The sequence below is a fragment of the Vairimorpha necatrix genome, chromosome 1, assembly GCF_036630325.1.
Source record: "Vairimorpha necatrix chromosome 1, complete sequence".
Lineage (NCBI taxonomy): Eukaryota > Fungi > Microsporidia > Nosematidae > Vairimorpha > Vairimorpha necatrix.
Window position 1 is genome coordinate 1,276,023 of NC_088816.1, and position 17,569 is coordinate 1,293,591.

At 27.0% G+C, this 17,569-nt stretch overlaps 13 protein-coding genes across 13 annotated transcripts; 9 read left to right on the forward strand and 4 right to left on the reverse strand.

The window, feature by feature from the left end:
* Nucleotides 1–155: 155 nt before the first annotated feature.
* VNE69_01284 (testis expressed 261 (TEX261)) lies at nt 156–674 on the reverse strand (the record flags this gene model as incomplete). The annotated part of the gene is made up of 1 exon (XM_065472419.1): nt 156–674. One exon carries the CDS (start codon nt 672–674, stop codon nt 156–158), a length of 519 nt encoding a protein of 172 aa, XP_065328491.1.
* Nucleotides 675–1,016: 342 nt separating this feature from the next.
* VNE69_01285 (Rab GDP-dissociation inhibitor) lies at nt 1,017–2,537 on the forward strand (the record flags this gene model as incomplete). Its single annotated transcript, XM_065472420.1, has 1 exon — nt 1,017–2,537. One exon carries the CDS (start codon nt 1,017–1,019, stop codon nt 2,535–2,537), a length of 1,521 nt encoding a protein of 506 aa, XP_065328492.1.
* A 162-nt stretch (nt 2,538–2,699) lies between these two features.
* Nucleotides 2,700–3,485, forward strand: VNE69_01286 (KH domain-containing protein; the record flags this gene model as incomplete). The annotated part of the gene is made up of 1 exon (XM_065472421.1): nt 2,700–3,485. One exon carries the CDS (start codon nt 2,700–2,702, stop codon nt 3,483–3,485), a length of 786 nt encoding a protein of 261 aa, XP_065328493.1.
* Nucleotides 3,486–3,748: 263 nt separating this feature from the next.
* VNE69_01287 (ATM1-type heavy metal exporter) lies at nt 3,749–5,419 on the forward strand (the record flags this gene model as incomplete). Its single annotated transcript, XM_065472422.1, has 1 exon — nt 3,749–5,419. The coding sequence occupies one exon, from the start codon at nt 3,749–3,751 to the stop codon at nt 5,417–5,419; it is 1,671 nt and encodes a 556-aa protein (XP_065328494.1).
* A 43-nt stretch (nt 5,420–5,462) lies between these two features.
* On the reverse strand, nt 5,463–7,217 carry VNE69_01288 (AP-2 complex subunit alpha; the record flags this gene model as incomplete). Its single annotated transcript, XM_065472423.1, has 1 exon — nt 5,463–7,217. The coding sequence occupies one exon, from the start codon at nt 7,215–7,217 to the stop codon at nt 5,463–5,465; it is 1,755 nt and encodes a 584-aa protein (XP_065328495.1).
* A 652-nt stretch (nt 7,218–7,869) lies between these two features.
* Nucleotides 7,870–8,583, reverse strand: VNE69_01289 (triosephosphate isomerase; the record flags this gene model as incomplete). The annotated part of the gene is made up of 1 exon (XM_065472424.1): nt 7,870–8,583. One exon carries the CDS (start codon nt 8,581–8,583, stop codon nt 7,870–7,872), a length of 714 nt encoding a protein of 237 aa, XP_065328496.1.
* A 261-nt stretch (nt 8,584–8,844) lies between these two features.
* Nucleotides 8,845–11,925, forward strand: VNE69_01290 (exportin-1 (CRM1); the record flags this gene model as incomplete). Its single annotated transcript, XM_065472425.1, has 1 exon — nt 8,845–11,925. The coding sequence occupies one exon, from the start codon at nt 8,845–8,847 to the stop codon at nt 11,923–11,925; it is 3,081 nt and encodes a 1,026-aa protein (XP_065328497.1).
* A 149-nt stretch (nt 11,926–12,074) lies between these two features.
* VNE69_01291 (transcription initiation factor TFIID subunit 13 (TAF13)) lies at nt 12,075–12,386 on the reverse strand (the record flags this gene model as incomplete). The annotated part of the gene is made up of 1 exon (XM_065472426.1): nt 12,075–12,386. One exon carries the CDS (start codon nt 12,384–12,386, stop codon nt 12,075–12,077), a length of 312 nt encoding a protein of 103 aa, XP_065328498.1.
* Nucleotides 12,387–12,753: 367 nt separating this feature from the next.
* VNE69_01292 (WD40 repeat domain-containing protein) lies at nt 12,754–14,955 on the forward strand (the record flags this gene model as incomplete). Its single annotated transcript, XM_065472427.1, has 1 exon — nt 12,754–14,955. The coding sequence occupies one exon, from the start codon at nt 12,754–12,756 to the stop codon at nt 14,953–14,955; it is 2,202 nt and encodes a 733-aa protein (XP_065328499.1).
* Nucleotides 14,956–15,122: 167 nt separating this feature from the next.
* VNE69_01293 (ribosomal protein eS21) lies at nt 15,123–15,326 on the forward strand (the record flags this gene model as incomplete). The annotated part of the gene is made up of 1 exon (XM_065472428.1): nt 15,123–15,326. The coding sequence occupies one exon, from the start codon at nt 15,123–15,125 to the stop codon at nt 15,324–15,326; it is 204 nt and encodes a 67-aa protein (XP_065328500.1).
* Nucleotides 15,327–15,355: 29 nt separating this feature from the next.
* VNE69_01294 (RNA polymerase II transcription factor B subunit 3 (TFB3)) lies at nt 15,356–15,916 on the forward strand (the record flags this gene model as incomplete). Its single annotated transcript, XM_065472429.1, has 1 exon — nt 15,356–15,916. The coding sequence occupies one exon, from the start codon at nt 15,356–15,358 to the stop codon at nt 15,914–15,916; it is 561 nt and encodes a 186-aa protein (XP_065328501.1).
* A 183-nt stretch (nt 15,917–16,099) lies between these two features.
* Nucleotides 16,100–16,609, forward strand: VNE69_01295 (uncharacterized protein; the record flags this gene model as incomplete). The annotated part of the gene is made up of 1 exon (XM_065472430.1): nt 16,100–16,609. The coding sequence occupies one exon, from the start codon at nt 16,100–16,102 to the stop codon at nt 16,607–16,609; it is 510 nt and encodes a 169-aa protein (XP_065328502.1).
* A 204-nt stretch (nt 16,610–16,813) lies between these two features.
* On the forward strand, nt 16,814–17,461 carry VNE69_01296 (uncharacterized protein; the record flags this gene model as incomplete). Its single annotated transcript, XM_065472431.1, has 1 exon — nt 16,814–17,461. One exon carries the CDS (start codon nt 16,814–16,816, stop codon nt 17,459–17,461), a length of 648 nt encoding a protein of 215 aa, XP_065328503.1.
* Between the last annotated feature and the right edge of the window lie 108 nt (nt 17,462–17,569).

Here is a 17,569-nt window from a genome sequence, read left to right on the forward strand (position 1 = left end):
TTTTTGCATAAATTTTTTATATTTTTTTTTGCATAAATTTGAATGCCATGAGACCTGACGGGGCAAGCTGTGCTATAAAAATCAAAGTTAAAATGAAAAATTTACTAAATTGACTAATTAATATTTAGCAAATATTTGTATAAGAAATATTATTTTTATTCTTTTCTATTTATAATCTTCTTTATATAATTCCCTATCATCGTATTTACAGTTGTCTTGCCTTTTACAATTATCACCTCATCATTCGCACTCAGACTTATGAAAAAGCAGAAAGGCGTAATCCAAATTAACAAGAAAATACTAAGAATTTCTACTGTAAACAAGCTTCTATAAAAAAGAAACCTGATCACTAAAAAGTGATTTACTAGAGAAGCCAAAGTCCCATAAATAAAATAAGGATTGTCTAGCTTGATAATCGGGTAAACTTGTAAAAGGCAAAAAAATGAATATTGAATTGACAAACTGAAGGCTGTGTGTAAAATGGACTTACCTCTAATTAGAAAATACAAATGTGCTATTACACAACCATAAATAATATTCTTAATCTTCTTTTTAGCACTGTAAGCTTGGTCTTCTATGTATTCAATTGATTTGATAATTCCGAGGCCAATTAGAATTAAAGTAGCAATTGAGCCAAAGAAAATAAACAAACTTTTAAGAAATGGAATGAGCATGAGGGTAAATAAAAAAGGGAAAAATTATAAACACAGCATAAATAAAATTAAACTTAGCATAAATAAAATAAGTAAAAAAATAAAATTTTTAAAAGGAAATTCATTTTGTTTTTATACATTAAATCTTATAATTAATAGTGCTTGACACATTCTAAGGCATAAACTATCTTATATCCAATATAAGATATGACATTTTTAAGACACATCTTTCTTTTTACTTGTTTGTTCATGTTCTGAAACATCAGAAAATTATGATATATTTTGTAGCATAAATTTATTCACACTTTGTTTGTTTCATTTTTATGCAAAAAACTATAAATAAAGATTTTTTATCCATAAAATATGACTGACACATTTTTCGAAATTGGTTTCGAAGGAACATCAAACAAAGACTGTATGACCATCAACAAGTTAAAAACAGATAGCATTTTAGTCTTCGACAATCAAAACCATTATGGTACAACTCTGAAATCTTTAGAAGATTTAAGATTTAACAAATTTATCAAAAATATCAAAATTTTTAAAAATAAATCTCGAATTTTATTTGAGACTGATCCACAATTTTACAGATCAAATGATGAAATTATAAATTTGATAAATACAAGAGACTGTTCTAGTTTTGTGGATTTTGTTCCTATAAATAGACATTATTTAATTTTAGAAAATGGAAATTATTATAAAATTCCGTATACAATCACAGATCTAGTCGATACAAAGTTCTTTACTTTTAAAGATCGACATTTAGTAAACAGATTTGTCAAGTCAGAAATTAATATTGAAGAATTAAAAATTAAGCTTAGTGACAAGTGTAAACAAATATTATTAAATGGAATATTGGGATATTATCAAGATGTAGAAGACAAATTGAAGGATTATATTGAAAATTTTGAATATTATCCTTTTATTTATCCAAAACATGGTATGAAAGATATTTCAGAATTATTGTCAAGGATTAATGCGATAAATGGGATTTCTTATTTATTGGACAGTAAAATCAAAGTGTACGAATTTAAGAAAATGAATTTTGGACAAAAAGACACGAAAATTATAAAAAAAGAAATCGAGAAACCTCCTAAAAAAATAAAAGAAAAATGTTCGGGAAATTCGACCAGTGCGTGTATTTGTGAAGATGAAGTCGATTTATTTGAGAAATATAATACGAATAATGACAATGATTCTGATGAAATATTTGAGATAGAAGAAGTGTCTTCTGGCCAATTATACACGAATGAGAGGCAATGTTGCCTAGATAAAATGAACAGTTCGTCATTAATTTTGTGCTCGGGAAATGCGGCAGAAGAAGACGACTTCGGCCCCCTGATGGACATTTTAAATGCCCCGGCCTCGTGTCCCGACCCTTTGTTTTTCCAGGGCGAAGATTTTAAGATTCAAATTGAAGACATAACTTTAAGGAATCAAATTTTTGACTACAGAAATGAGCCAAATGAAAAAGTCAAGAAATTATTTACAGAGATGAAGTTTGATTTTCAGACTACAAATCATTACATAAATCAAGGCTATAAATATTTTATAAAATCTGAACATGGAAATATTTTCATGAAGAAAATTTACAAGAAAGAAATGACAGGTACAAAGAAATATATCAGAATTATAAATTTATCTTATAAATTATTGAAAGATAGATTTTTCGCTTGGTTTTACAATGGATATGAATTTTTACAAGTTTTAGTAATTGATTCTAATTCTAAATGTTGTGCTAAAGGGACTTATATAATTTATCTTATAAAAGAAGACAAGCCTGTGACTAATCGAGATATTGAAATTTTGAATATTCATGATTGTGACATTATTACAGATTTTGCATATCAAATTTATGATTACACACATGTAGAATATTCTTAAGAGATAAATTGTATATCTAGAAATTATTAATTTTAATTTTGTTGGTGTTTTTTTTGAAAATTACATTGACAAAATTTTTACATTTTAAAATTAACTTTTATTAAATAATTTATTGTTTACATATTTGTAAAGAGTTTATTGTGTCAAAATTTTACCCCATTAATGCAAATTACACTTGTCCCAGACACAAATATATTTATAGAATATCAAGACTTATTGTCTAAATTTCTAAATGATGTTCATCCTTTTAATTTAGAAATTTTAATATTGAAAATTGTACTTGACGAACTTGATAAAATCAAACTAAAAAATCATAAGGCGCAAATTGGCAACATTTTCATACAAAAAAACTTATCTAATAAAATGGTCCTAATTGAAGGCCATGTTAAAAAGAACGGCATGGAAGTGATCATCGACTACTGGAATATTGATAAATTAAAATCAAATGATGACAAAATAATACAAATAACTTCCTGTGTAAACCACTCTGTCTTAATCACCGCCGACAGGAACATGGCTTTAAAAGCAAAATCCAAAAATGTAAAATGCGTCTTCGTCAAAGACAAAGAATACACAGATTTAAAATTGGAAGTTTACATGTCCCAGACAGAGGCAGAGCCAATGGAACTAATTTTGGATGATCCTGTGCCAAATATTCAAAAAACAGTCTTAGACATTCTAAAACCACTTATAGAACAAATCTTGATTGCCAATCTTGGGCCTGGTTATAAGCTTAGATTTGAGAAAGATGTACAAAATTCTGATCTTATTAATTTATTGAAAATATGTGTAGATAATTTTGTTTTATTTGATGGATATTTGCACAAATCTTCTAGGGCGATTATTATCGAAATATTGAAAATATTAAAAAAAGAACCATGTGAAGAAAAAAAGAAAATTTCTCTACAAAAAATATTAATTTTATTTAGAATAAATAAAGAATTATAAAATAACTTGTATTTGTATAAGAAACTATTTCAAATAATGTATTTTTATGAAACTTTATTATATTTATTGATACATGTCAAATATCTTCATTTGTGGCCAATTTAAAAATTCAAAATTGACAATTTTGCATCATTTTTATAAACTAAAGGGGATAATGTCATTATAAGTCATATTTTAATATTTAGGGTTTCCGTTATTAATAATTACTTTTTTAACGTTATTGATTTTTTTGCTATTTAAGCAATAATTTTTTGAATAGGGGTATGTTACAGCAACAGACAAAGAAAAAAAAAATTACTGAATTGCAAATACTTTCATTGTGTTTTAGATTGTATTTGAAAAATGTAAAAAATTGCGTACTATTATTCATCCTTCTAATATTCGCAATCATAGCAAAATACATTACTGTTTTTTACGCCAAGCAGTACGAATACAGATTAAATCATACAAATGATATACTTGGAGATTGCAAATTACTTTTTGTCTTTAAACTGACATACTCCTTTCTTTCTGCTATGTCCTCATATATCATATTGTGTTGCGGCATACTTTTTCAAACTAATGTCGCAAAAAAAGCATTTGCAAATATTTTGAAGCACGAATCTGCGAATCCAATAGACTTGTCTTCTGGAAAAACGCAATATGCTATTTCTGAAGGATCGGCGGCTATGTCGAAATTATTTGAGCATTGCATTTTGGAATTTTTACAAAAAATGGGATATTTCGTAGGCGATTTGATAATTTGTTATCATATATCAGATTTGCATTTGTTTTTATCTTTTTTACTGATTATTGTCGCGTTTTACATTCACATCCGAGGTGCTTTAGTAGCTATGAAATGTAAAAACGATATAAACAAAGTCAGAGGATCTTGCGATAAGGTAATTTATGAAGATATTAGTAATTACGAAATAATAAAATCATATCAGACGGAAAACAAACATATCGAATCATATGGTAATAGAATGAAAGCATTTAAAGCGGCTAGTATTAGACATGCAAAAACAGTAGTGTCTCTGTCATTAATAGACGATCTATTTTTCAATATAACAGCATTTGCGTTATTAATAATTCTTTATCTACAAGGAAACCATAGCAACTATAAATATAGAAATTGCTACACTACAATTCTGAGTCTAGAAAAAACTATGGAAAATATTTCTAATATATTTAGAAAATACAAGGAAGCACTTGTAACAAGTAAACTTGTCCTGTATTATCTAGAAGAAATAGATGGCTTTGCACCTGGGACAAGCATTAAAAACACTTTTGATGACAAAATAATATTCGAAAATGTCGGATATTCCGTGGCCAATGTAAAAATTTTCCAAAATATAAATTTTACAATAAATAAAAATGAAAAGGTATGTATTTACGGAAGAAATGGCACCGGCAAATCTACGATATCTAAAATAATCATGAGATTGTATTTTATAGACTCTGGAAAAGTAACTATAGATGGTATGGATATTTATGACATTTTAATATCAAATTATAGAAAACTAATAACTTATGTACCACAAGATACAAGTTTATTCGACGAGACTGTGTTTTATAATCTTACTTATGGAAATAACCAGCCTCTAACTAACGTCATTCAAGAATGTAAAAAATTTGATATTCATGAAGACATTTTAAAATTAGAAAATGGATATAACACGTATTTGGGGGAACGTGGATCGACTATAAATGGTGGATTAAGGCAGAAAATCTTTTATGTTAGAGCACTACTCACTAAAGCACCAATTTATATTTTTGATGAGCCAACTAATAATTTAGACGAGCAGTCGACTCAAAATGTTATTGAACTGATTTTGGGGGAATCATTTGCTGATAAAACTGTTATTGTCATCTGTCATGATTACGAATCAGTCAAGAAATTTCCATCTGTCTTGAAATTCGTTGACGGGAAAATTATAAAAGAAATAAATTAATTAACCACTAAAAAAAATTTAATATTATTATTTTTTATTTAGATTAAATTTTAATGCTCTTTGTATAAAATTTACCATCGATTTGAACTTTAAATGTAAGTTTGGATAAATTTGTCATATTAAAATCCACAGTTAAATCATTATCATTGATTTTAGCCTTATCATCAAGTATGTTAACTAATTTTATTTCTGGTGTAACTTTTAGTCTCAATAATTTATCAAATATAACGTATGAAATAAAATGATGATCTGTTATATGAAAAACTTTTTCTTTAGATCGCGGGTTCATCAAAAATATCCCATTCAAAATAATGAAAAGTATGTCTGTAAAAGAATTAGATTTGTATAATTCGATGTATTTATCTTTCAAAGCATCTCTAAAAAAATCAATATTTTCAAATTTACAAATAGTAAAAATCATCTTTTCTAATGTTAAAATTTTTTGATTATACTTTTTTGAAGTCAAAATATTTAAATGAAAGCTAAAAAGTTCCTCTAATAATTTTTTATCATCAAAATTTTTTGGTAACAATGAATAAAAAAGGTATATAGACGATATACTGGGACTATTAATTATCTTACTGAATAAATCTCTTCTGTATTTTTCAGATAAAACGGATTTAACATCTTTTTTGAAGGCTATTTCTGGATGAACATAATACATTTTTACTATAAAGTCTTCATTGGCAAATTTTAGAATTCTGATTAAGATTTCAATAATCAAATCATTTGATTTCGTGTATTCAACAAGGTTTTTATCCATTACAAATCTCATTTCTTCTTTTCTTCTAAAAATATCTTTGTAGTTATTTTTATTAATTAACTTTATTATTGTTTCAAAAACGTATTTAACATTTATACCTATTTTTATAGATCTGTTTATAAGTTTATCAGTAAATAAATTGTATTTTCTTGCTATTTTAAAACCTATATATCTTGAATTGGTATTTTTAGAGTCTATGAGTCTACAAAGAAAATGCTCTACTTTAGAACTCTTATGTCCCATTAGGATTAGTAGATCACAAATTTCGGCTGATAATCCAATCTCGACTAGAGGTTTTATTGTGTCTGATGGTGAAATAATATCATTTTGTATTTCTAAAATAAAGGTATCACTTGAAAATAATTTTTGTTCTGAAAATAGTAGCTTATAAATTTGTATCAGTTTCAATTTTAGATATGAAGATTTTACTGTGCTATATATTGCAATTATAAAAAGTATATCATTATCAGATATTTTTACATCTTCTTTACGACACATTTTATCGTGTAAAATTTGCAATTTTACAAAAATTAAATCATCACTGTTTCCAACCAAAGAAAAAGTGTTGAGATTAGATATTCGTGACTTTGCAATTATTCCTTTTGTTATATTTTTATCATTTGAGCTTGAAATGCAAATATAATCTGACAAATCATCGTAAATTTTTTCTTTTACGTTGATATTACATAAAAAATCTAGAGCTAGTTCCCTATTTTTATGAGATTTTAGATCTTTCATGACTGTATTTACAGTTAATATCAATAAATTGTTATTTTTACACAGCGTAAGACCCAAATAACCTGCTCTTTTTACATTATAATCTTCAGACGCACTTGCATTTACAAACATCATAGGATCTATATTGTATTTGTTTATGACGAAATATATTAGAGTTAGTATTTTAGAATAATTCATATTTTTTTCCGAATAAAGTTTTCGTTGCTCTACAAAAATTTTTTTTGTAGCAGCTTCCTTGTCCAAAGTTCGTAACTCTGAAATGAAAATAGAAAGAGAAGTATTTTTAGTCAATGGCATTTGTTTATTATTATTTGGTGCTTTAATACAATTTTGTTTCTGTTTGAAACATTGTGTTTCACATGTAAAATATAATTAAATGGTTATAGGTAGCGAATTTTACAACACAGCTTAATGCTATGTATAATTTAATAAAACAATTAAAGCTTTGCATTTAGGTAGTAAAACATATTAAAAATTCATAATGTAAATTTTTGCAATGCATCAAAATATTATACGTTTTATAAAAAATTTTTATTGCTATAAAACTTTTAATATTGGCTGAAAATCTACTCTTAAAACACGATTTCGCAAAAGCTCAAATTTAGGCTACAAGTACATTAGTGATGCTTAAAAGGTTTGTTTTTTCTGAAAAGTTTGATTATATGTCGCTAAAATTTTACGAAATTATCGTGCTGAAAACAATAATGTATTTTTTTATACCTAATATACTTCATAAGATTCGATTTAAAATATTCTTTTTGTTGTTATGATAAAACATAATAAAATCAATAATTTTGGTGAGCTTGTATTTCATATCTTGATTTCATTAATAACGTTCGGCGATGTATTTTATTTAAATTTTTTTATGTAATTAAAATTTTTTATACATATTTCTTTATATAAATTTGCTTTATTTAGGTATTAAAATTTTTTCATTTTATATTTTAAATCATTTATTTGCTTTGAGGTTGTTAAATTTTTCACATATATCAATAAACTCGTCTTTTAAAGACATTCCTCCTATCAATAATCCATCAATCTCTTTAATATCATTAATAGAATCAATGTATTCATAGCTTACCGATCCTCCAAAGATTATTCTTCCTTTGACGTTGATACCATTTGACCATTTTTTAATTTGTTCAACAACTTCTTTGATCTCCTCAATCTTGGGGAAAATTCCAGTTCCTATTGACCAAACAGGTTCATATGCAATATCAATTTCTATATCTTTTCCAATTACTGAGAAGAATTGATTATAAAGAACTTTTAAATAATCGCCTGTATTTCTTTCTGTAGAAGTTTCTCCAATGCAATAAATTACACGCAAGCCTGCGTTCAGAGCATTTTTTATCTTTGCAGTCAGTTGATTCGAATCTTCTTTAAGATAAATTCTTCTTTCAGAATGTCCAATTATTACGTATTTTACGTGATTCTCCTTTAAAAATATAGCGGGTATTTCTCCTGTGTAGGCTCCTTTGTCGAATTTGCTGCAGTCTTGCGCAGCTATTGAAATGTGAGATTTGTTGTAATTTATTGTTTGTGGTATAAACACGTAAGGTAGTGCGATTGATATTTCGATATTGTCAAATGTAGATGGTATTTTATTGAAGAGTGTAAAGTTCTTGTTTGCCTTCCAGTTTCCTATTATTATAGGTTTCATACATTATGAGTTTTCGGTAAATTAAATAAAAAAGAATGACCAATAAAATTACAGGAAACTCAAGTTTTAAAATGAGTCAAATGATTTTATAAGATAGCAAATGTTTCAAAATGACCGTTTTTAATTTAACCAAATAACAAAAACTTAAAATTATAATTAATTTTTTAAATTGATATATCAAAATTCTAATTGAGATAGGATTTTATATTATCCAATACTTTTGTTTTTACTTTTTTTTCCAAATTATTTTATCCCCAATAAATGCAAGACATTCTAAACCCAGACAAAGATTTCAACGTAACTTTATTTGATGAGATTGTTTTAAATGCAAATGATCCAACATCACCAAGAAAATCAGAAGCAGAAGGGATTCTGTTAAAATTTAAAAAATTAAGCACATCTTGTACCAAAGTTCATCTTATTTTGCAGTATTCTACATTTCAGCAATCTCATTATGTTGCTTTACAAATTTTAGAAGAAACAGTAAAATCAAAGTGGTATGTTCTTGACGAAGAAAATAAGCGTAAAATTAGAGAATATGTTTTCCAATTAGTTATTGAGAAAACAAAAGGAAATTGTCAAAATTATGTCATTCAAGAATTAAATCGAATAATAGTGGAAATAGCCAAAAGAGATTGGCCAAAAAGATGGCCAAATTTTATTTTAGATTTGATCGATGTTTCTACAAATATTTCAATGGGAGTTTGTAAAAACACATTAGAAATTATAAAAAAACTTAATAATGATATTAATATGAAAGGCGATGATCGAATTTCAACAGTAAAAAGGCGAATTTTAAAAAATCAAATGAAAATGGAATTTCCTACGATTTTTAATTTTATAAAAAGAATTTTAGAATATTCAAAAGTCAATGCTGTGGATGACATCTTACTTGAGGCCACTTTATCTACTTTTAGTGGATTAATAAGTTCTATGCCTGTTGATTTTATTTTTTTGACTGATATTGTCGAACTTTTATGTGAGCACATCAATTCGGCGTACAGCGACACTTGCTTGATTTGTCTTATAGAAATAGTCGACCTTGGAAAAGACAAGACGAATTTTAAAAATGTTAATTTAATAAATGCGAACGAAGAAAAAATATGGATAATTTTTACAAGCGCATTTCAATTCTTAGAATCGTACATGAAGAAATTTTCCCAGGAAAAAGTTTTCGAAATGTACAGGCACATGGAATCGCCAGAAAAAAATTTTATTTTCCGAATTTCGCAGCTTTTTGCGTCGATTTTCGAAATTTATACGACATGTTTAGAATATAAAAATATTCAAACAGTCAGAATTGCCTTAGAGCACATGATTTTATTCTCTAGAATTAATGATTCTAAAATATTTTTGGTGCTTTTTGAGATGTGGAATAAATTTGTATTTGATTTATACACAGAATTTCCATTTAATAATAAAGAACCAAGAAGAAATTTAAGAAGATTTGAATATAAAGGTGTTTTAGCACAATTATTAAATTGTCTAGTAGAAAAAATGCCCAGACCAGAAGAAGTTTTCATAATGGTCGATGAATACGGAGAAATTATAAAAAATAAATTGATAGAAACGGACCAAATTGAATTTTATAAGAAAATGAAGTCTTGTTTTTACCATTTGGCTTTTTTAATTGAAGATGAAATGAAAAGATATTTTATTTCTAAAACAGGAGCACAATTAGAAGATAAAGAACTTGACTGGGCGAAAATAAATAGATTGTGTTGGTCCATAGGATGCATTTCCGGCGTATTTACAGAAGAATCAGAGCGAGATTTTTTTGTTTCAGTTTTAAAATATCTTTTAGTTCTTTGTGACATGAGAGAAAAAAGATCGGACAAAGCAGTGATAGCTTCGAATATTATGTTTGTTATTGGACAATTCCATAGATTTTTAGTCCACAATAAAAGTTTCTTAAAAACAGTAGTGAAGAAACTTTTCGAATTTATGGACGAGTCAAACGAAGGTGTAAAAGACATGGCTTGCGATAATTTTAGTAAAATCGCTGAAAGATGTCCTAGGGAATTTTTATTACAAAGGGAAAATAATATGATTTTTTTAGTTTATATTTTGGAAAATATTAATGATATAACAAAATCTTTGGAATTTTATCAAAAGAGGTTTGTTTATGAAGCAGTTTTGAATATAATTAAAGAAATACCTAGGGAAGAAAACAATAAAGAGACGATTTTGAAAAATATTCAGAAATTGATGTTCTCGATTTGCGACATTAATATTTTTTCTGAGGAATATTTTTCAATTTTAGAAAGTCAAATTTCAGAGGTATCAAATTTAAAAATGATAATTCACGTCTTGAAATCTCATGCTTTAATTTATAAATTTGTCCCATTTGCCTGCGAGTCGAGCTATGAGACGCTTTTCCCTTTATATTTTAGACTGTACGATCTTTGTAATAATTTTATGATTTCTAGTGGAAATTCTGACGTCGTGATAAATTCCAAAGCTGCGAAATCTGCCCTAGTCGAATTATTTATTGAAATCGTAGACGGGAAATTCGTAAAAGATCTTTTTATTACTCAACTCTGCGAAAAAATAATATTTGATTTTAATAATAACCCGAAATATAAAGATCCAAGTATACTTGCCTTGGCTATTAGCATTATAAAAAATATTCAGAGAGAAAACAATATTCAATATGTCCAGATCGAATTATTTTTTATTTCTGCTCTACTTCGGCCTTCTATTCCGTACGCAATGAAGGCGGACGAAAATCCAGAAATCTCTCTAAATTATCTAAAATTAGTAGAAACTTTTATTGACTCGTCTTTTATAAGTTTCTATTCTAATATTTACAATAGTGACGTATTTACCCCGATTTATAATTCAATTCTAAATGCAATAACTAGTATGAGAGAAATTTCTGATGTGGCTTTAAAAATTTTAATTTCTTTATTTACAAAATGCTTTGAAAATAACCAAATGGCTTTTTTTGCGCAGAATTTTACCATAACAATGGAAAATTTATTAGGTATAATCTTTGACAAGGACACAAAACATAGTTTTATACTTCAGGTTTCTTTATTATCTTTAATGATCAATATTTCCCAAAGGATTCCGAGTCTAGATGGACAAAATCAAAATTCATTAGTTCTTTCTAATCACATGTTGTCTTTATTTAGTCAAAATTTCTCGAATATTACGGAAAAAAATTTAAAAATTTTTATTTCTGGACTTTTTGAATTATCAAAAAATGAAGAATTTTTTAGAGAACATTTGGAGGATTTTAGTGTTAAAATTTTCGAATTTGGAACTGATGAAGATATAGAAGAAGAAATGGCATTATTGAATGAAAGGATAGTAAAAAGTCAAGAAACAAAACAATAAAGTATTTAAAAAAAAATAAAATGAGTTTATTCAAAAAAAATTTATTTAAAATTTAAGTTCTGAGATTATTTGCATAAAAAAAATATATTCAACATTTGTAAATTATACGCATCTTTTTATTGATTTTAATAATTTTTTATTTGCTCATCTTATTCCTTTTCATATTCTTTCATTTCAAAAGCTTTCCTTGCATTTTTAAGTTCTTCATTTGTCATTAATAAATGCTTTACTCTCAAATACTTTTTTCTATCTTTTTTAATGCAGTAAAGAAGATCTTCAGTCTTGGTTTTTCCTTTTAGTTTGGCCATGTTGTGAGTGTCTACAAGTAAGATAGTCAAATATTCAATTACATAATTATGGAGAGTCTCAGTTGTGTCACTTCTTGGGCATGATACATCTCCGTATCCATAGAGCATCATTCTTACTTCTTTAAAAAACGACGACTTTTTTCCGTCTTTCATTAAAAGGGTATTATTGATTTATGAAGTGTAGATGAAAAAGCAAGACATATTACATTAAAACAAGAAATACACCTGCTGATAACTTAATAAATATTAAATTAAAATTTGAAATGTATTTAAATTTATCACAACTGCAAATTTGGTCATAAAATTAAGAAGAAAGACTCTTTAAGCATTTTAAAATCAATATTTTATTTCTCACTTTGTTTATTTATACAAACAAATTGACAGTTGGTTTATGCAAACTTAAAAAAACTATAAATAGAGAAAAAACAGCATAAAATTAAGTAAATCAAAAGATGATATTTTTTATAATTTCATATTTTTGGTATAAAAAAAGATTTTCTTTTGATCTGTTAACCCATCGATGGATAAAAAAGTTGACGAAATGGCGAACTCCGTGAAAAACGAAACAGTCAATGATTTACTCAACTTTCTTAATTCGAATTACAAACAAACACCAAAAGAAAAAAGTGCCTGGGACTACGTTGTCAAAATGGACAACATTTCTCAGCCGCCTTTAATACCATCAGTATCAAATCCAATAATTCTCTATAAAGATAATGAAACTTTTTTTTCATTTGATGGTAGGACATTATTTTTTGATAAGAATTATTCAGATTTTTATGTTTTTATGCCTTTTGCTATTAAAAATGCTTGTATTGTAAATTTTAAAGAAGGAGAAGCTAATAAAAAGAAATCTGTTATTGTTACACTTGATACTCAGAATAAGTTGACTTATTCTTGTATTAAAGGTCATACAATCAATGATCGTAGTGTTATAATTTCGAGGAATGTCTTACAGATGATTGAAAAGAATAATGAAATATATTATTTATCATTTAAAAAAGATAATTATTTCGTCAATATTGTTACAGAAGACAATGGATTTTTAAAACCCAGAATAGTAGTGCAAAACTTGACATCAAAATATGGAATGTCTATATTTTTAACTTCAGATAATATTTATTTGTATCAAGACAGATTTATAATTTCTACAACAGGGAAAAAATTAAAAATAAAAGGAGACGGCATTTACGAAATATCAAATATGTCGATTATCTACAGTAAAACTAAGACTGGACTGAGATTTTCATTATGTGACAATAATTTCGTCATAAAAACCGAGCTGTCAATTGAAAGTTCAAGTTTTATTGTAAAGATAATTACACTTGATAATATTTTGTGCTGTAGAATTGGATCCAAGATAAATTTTATTATTGTAGACGATAAAGAACTTGTTATTGTTAAAGAAATCGACCTTCCTGATAATATTCTTGATTTCTCTGTTAAACTGGCAGAGGATAAAAATATTTCAGTAAGCTGTTTATTGCAGACCAATGGAAATCTGAATGATGTAGAAGAAAATAATTCAACAAATTTAAAAGAAAGTGCCTTAGAAAAGACACAAATTAAAAGAGGCATATCTGACACATTTGATGCTAGTCCAGAGTGTACTTCGAATATGAACGAAGAAACAAGTCTTGATAGTGAAAAAGACGTGCAGGATGTTTTTGTAATGCCGACACCAAGTCTTAATTCTAAACTTTACAATCCTTCTGAGTCCAATTTATCTTATAATTCAGAATATGAGATTCCAAGCGTAAAACAGAATTTTGATTTGAACATTCAAGACCAAGCGTCGAATTCTTCTGATCCAAATTCCTCTTTGAAATTTGTCAACTTATTTACGAATACAGAAAGTAAAAATTCTACTTGTCGACCTGATTGTAATAATTTTCAGATAAATGATTTAGGCTTAGAGAAATATTTATCGACTTTAATAAATAATTTCGAGAAAAAGATCGAAGAAAGAGATGAATTTATGAATATCAGAAACTTGAAATTATTAGAAAAATTCACAGAGAAATCCGTGAATTTTATAAAAGACATGATAAAATCAGAATTATCAAATTTCGAGAACAAGTTAAATAATTCGATAAATCAGAAATTAAATAATTTTTCAAGAAAAGAAATCAATGAAGAAAAAATCCTCGAATTTACTAAAGATTTGATATGTGAAAATTTACTACCTGTGGTTGAAGCTTCTATGGACGAAATGCGTGTTCAAGTTTTGTCAGTTGTGTCAGAATTTAAAGAACCCGAATATTTCCAAGAAGTTCGCTCCGCCTTGTCAAATCTCAGCATTTTTGAGTCAATTTCTGAAATTGAAAGAAATGTTCGATCTGGAAATATTGATAAATCTGTAGAGTGTGTTTTAAAAGGCACATTTTTCGATATTGAAGAATTGAATAGGGTTATCAGCCCCAAACAACTCGAATTAGTGTCGTCTAGGAATCTTATGGGTTTTTTAGAGAAATGTGTTTTAATGGCCAATGAGAATTATAAGACTTTTATCGATGATTTAGTTTACAATTCTTTGACTTTTATTGAGCCAGAGAATTTGACTGATGATGAGTTGAGAACTTTGATTATTATTTTGACTCAGATAAAAGATAGTGAAATATTTGTGTCTGAAAATAGTAAGCAGATTTTGGTGCTTGTTGATTTTTTGAATTTTAAGATTCCTAAGATTTTATTTAAGAGGCAGAAATCTCTAAAAAATTAAAAAAAACTAAAAAAAATATTTTAATTTTCATTTAAATTTGTTTTTTTTATTATAAAAGCATGCTATATTAACTTGTTAACACATTGTTCTTTATTTTTTTATTAGCACACTGATCTTTATCTATTTTTTCGACTTCTAAAAAGTGGTTTTTAAATTTACCCCTCAAAATGTTTGAAAGAAGAATTTGCTCATTTACAAAAAGGCCTATTGCCAGTTCAGATAAATCTAGTGTCCAAATTACACTAGCAGATATAGACGAAAATGGCAGATTACTAAACACTATCTCTACTTATGATGTCTGCGGCGTAGTTAGAAGAAATGGTCTCTCTGATGGATATTTAACTGACAAGATCTTTGGTGAAGAATATTAAATAAATATTTCCCTTTTTTATTTTTACCCATGTCTGACACAGGCTGCCCTATTTGTAAAACTGACTCTTATCTCAACCCAGAGATGGTCTTGTTTGTCAGTCCATGTTTTCATAAAATGTGCGAGTCGTGTCTCATTCGTCATTTTATCAATGGCATAAATAAATGTCCTGAGTGCGGGATCGAGCTCAGGAAGATTAATTATATGTCTTCTACATTTGAAGATATAGAAGTGGAGAAAGAGTGTCGAATAAGGAGACAGATTGATAGATATATAAAAAACGAGGAAGAGTTTAAAGATCCAGTAGAATATAATGACTATTTAGAAGAGATAGAAAATCTGGTATTTGAACTTGTAAAATATAAAAGCGACTCGCAAATTAAAAAGAGAATTAGCGAGTTAGCAGAAGTAAAAGAACAAGTAAAAGAAGAAACAGCCTTGGAGGAAGAAGAGGTATTTGAAGTTGACATGTCTATTTCTCCCCTGTATAAAGTGCAGAGCGATGTTATAATTCCCGGGGATATTCTTGTGCCCAGTGCAAGTGGAGGATTAACTAAAGAAATCATAATTTCTTATCTTCTTACGCTTTAAAAAGATTTAGACTGGGAATTAATTGATAAAGCGAGTAGAATTTATTGAGAATTTTAAAGTCTAAAAAAAAAATAAAATTTTTACAAAATTAAAAAACCACATATTTATTGATCGAAATTAGTTAAATATTCTCCCAATAAATAAGAAGATATTTTATTACTAAATAATTTACAATCCTTTAAAATGTTTACTACGATAACTGGGAAAAAACTCAGAATAAAAAAAGACGCCACAGACGACGAGATAAAAGACGCCGTAAATAACAAACTAGGAACAGACAGAGACAAAATATTTATATACAAAAATATCATAGGATTCTTTAATTGTAAAGAAGCACAACTTACTAAAGAAAATATTTTCAAAGAATACGGCGTACCAGACAAAATATTTAATTCTACAGAAAAAAAAGAGGAATTTCTGGATTATAAAAGAGGACGAATTGTCAAAGAAAAAAAGAAAGCGTCTTTTCTGGGGTGTGCTGACTCAAATTTGACATCTCGAATTTTCAAACATCTTTTGTGTGAAGATGAAGAACAAGAACAAAAACAGGAAGAAGAAGAAGAAAAGGCTTTTGACATTGAGAAATTAGTAGAAATAGTACAAAATGATAAACAAACACACAAAGTCAGCGAAAAAGACAAGCAACTCATTTGTGATCATATGGAAGAAATCGTAGATAGAATATTCCCTTAATAGAATTTCAATGGAAAAAATTAATTTCAAGATTAGATTTGTCTAAATTTCATTGTTCTAAGCAAATCTATAAAATATTGAAAATTTTTAAAACTTTTGCCAATTTTGTTGTAAATCATGCTTACAGATCTATTTTAAAAATATTAAAATTTGGTCTGCTTTTTCAATAATAAAATTTTTAAAAAAAACTTAAATTTTTAATCCATGGATTTCCCCTCTGACACTAAAAAACATAAAAAAGTTCTCGACAAAATAGAAAAAACAAAGATCTCGTCAATTTATAGAGATTTTATCTCTGAAAATCCAGATCTACTATCTTTAAATGATTCTTCTCAAGAAGAAGTCTCTTATTATTCATTTGTACTTGCGAAACCATATCAGAAGTTATTAACTTTTACTGTAAATGGTAACATTTCTTTCTACGACTTAATTCTAATTCTTCATCCCGAAAAACTCGACATACATTTTTTCAATATAAAAAATTTTATTATCTGCGACATTTCAAATGAGAAAATTAGAAATTATGTCTTAAAAATGTTTACAATACGGAATTTAGTATTTGTAGACCACACACAGACTCTTAAAAGTTTAATAAAAGACGAGAAAATAGATGTGTTATATTTTAAAAATAATGAATTTTATAAAATGAAAGTAAAAAACATAGCAAATATTTATAAAAATATAGAAAAGTATTTCAGGTTTACAGATATTGAAATACGAGATGTGAAATGTCATTTGTGTAAGAAAGATAGATGGGAAGTAGAAATGAAAAATGAATTTATATTTACAGAAAGATTTAACAAATTCTGTAAAAAATGTCATATGATGATAAATAAAGTGCCGAGAGTGTAGTCAAATAGTAAAAAAGACTTATAAAAATGTGTCATAATAAAAAATGTTTTTTTTTGATTTGTTGGCAACTATTTTTAGATTTTTTTATTGATTTCGCAGAAGTTTACA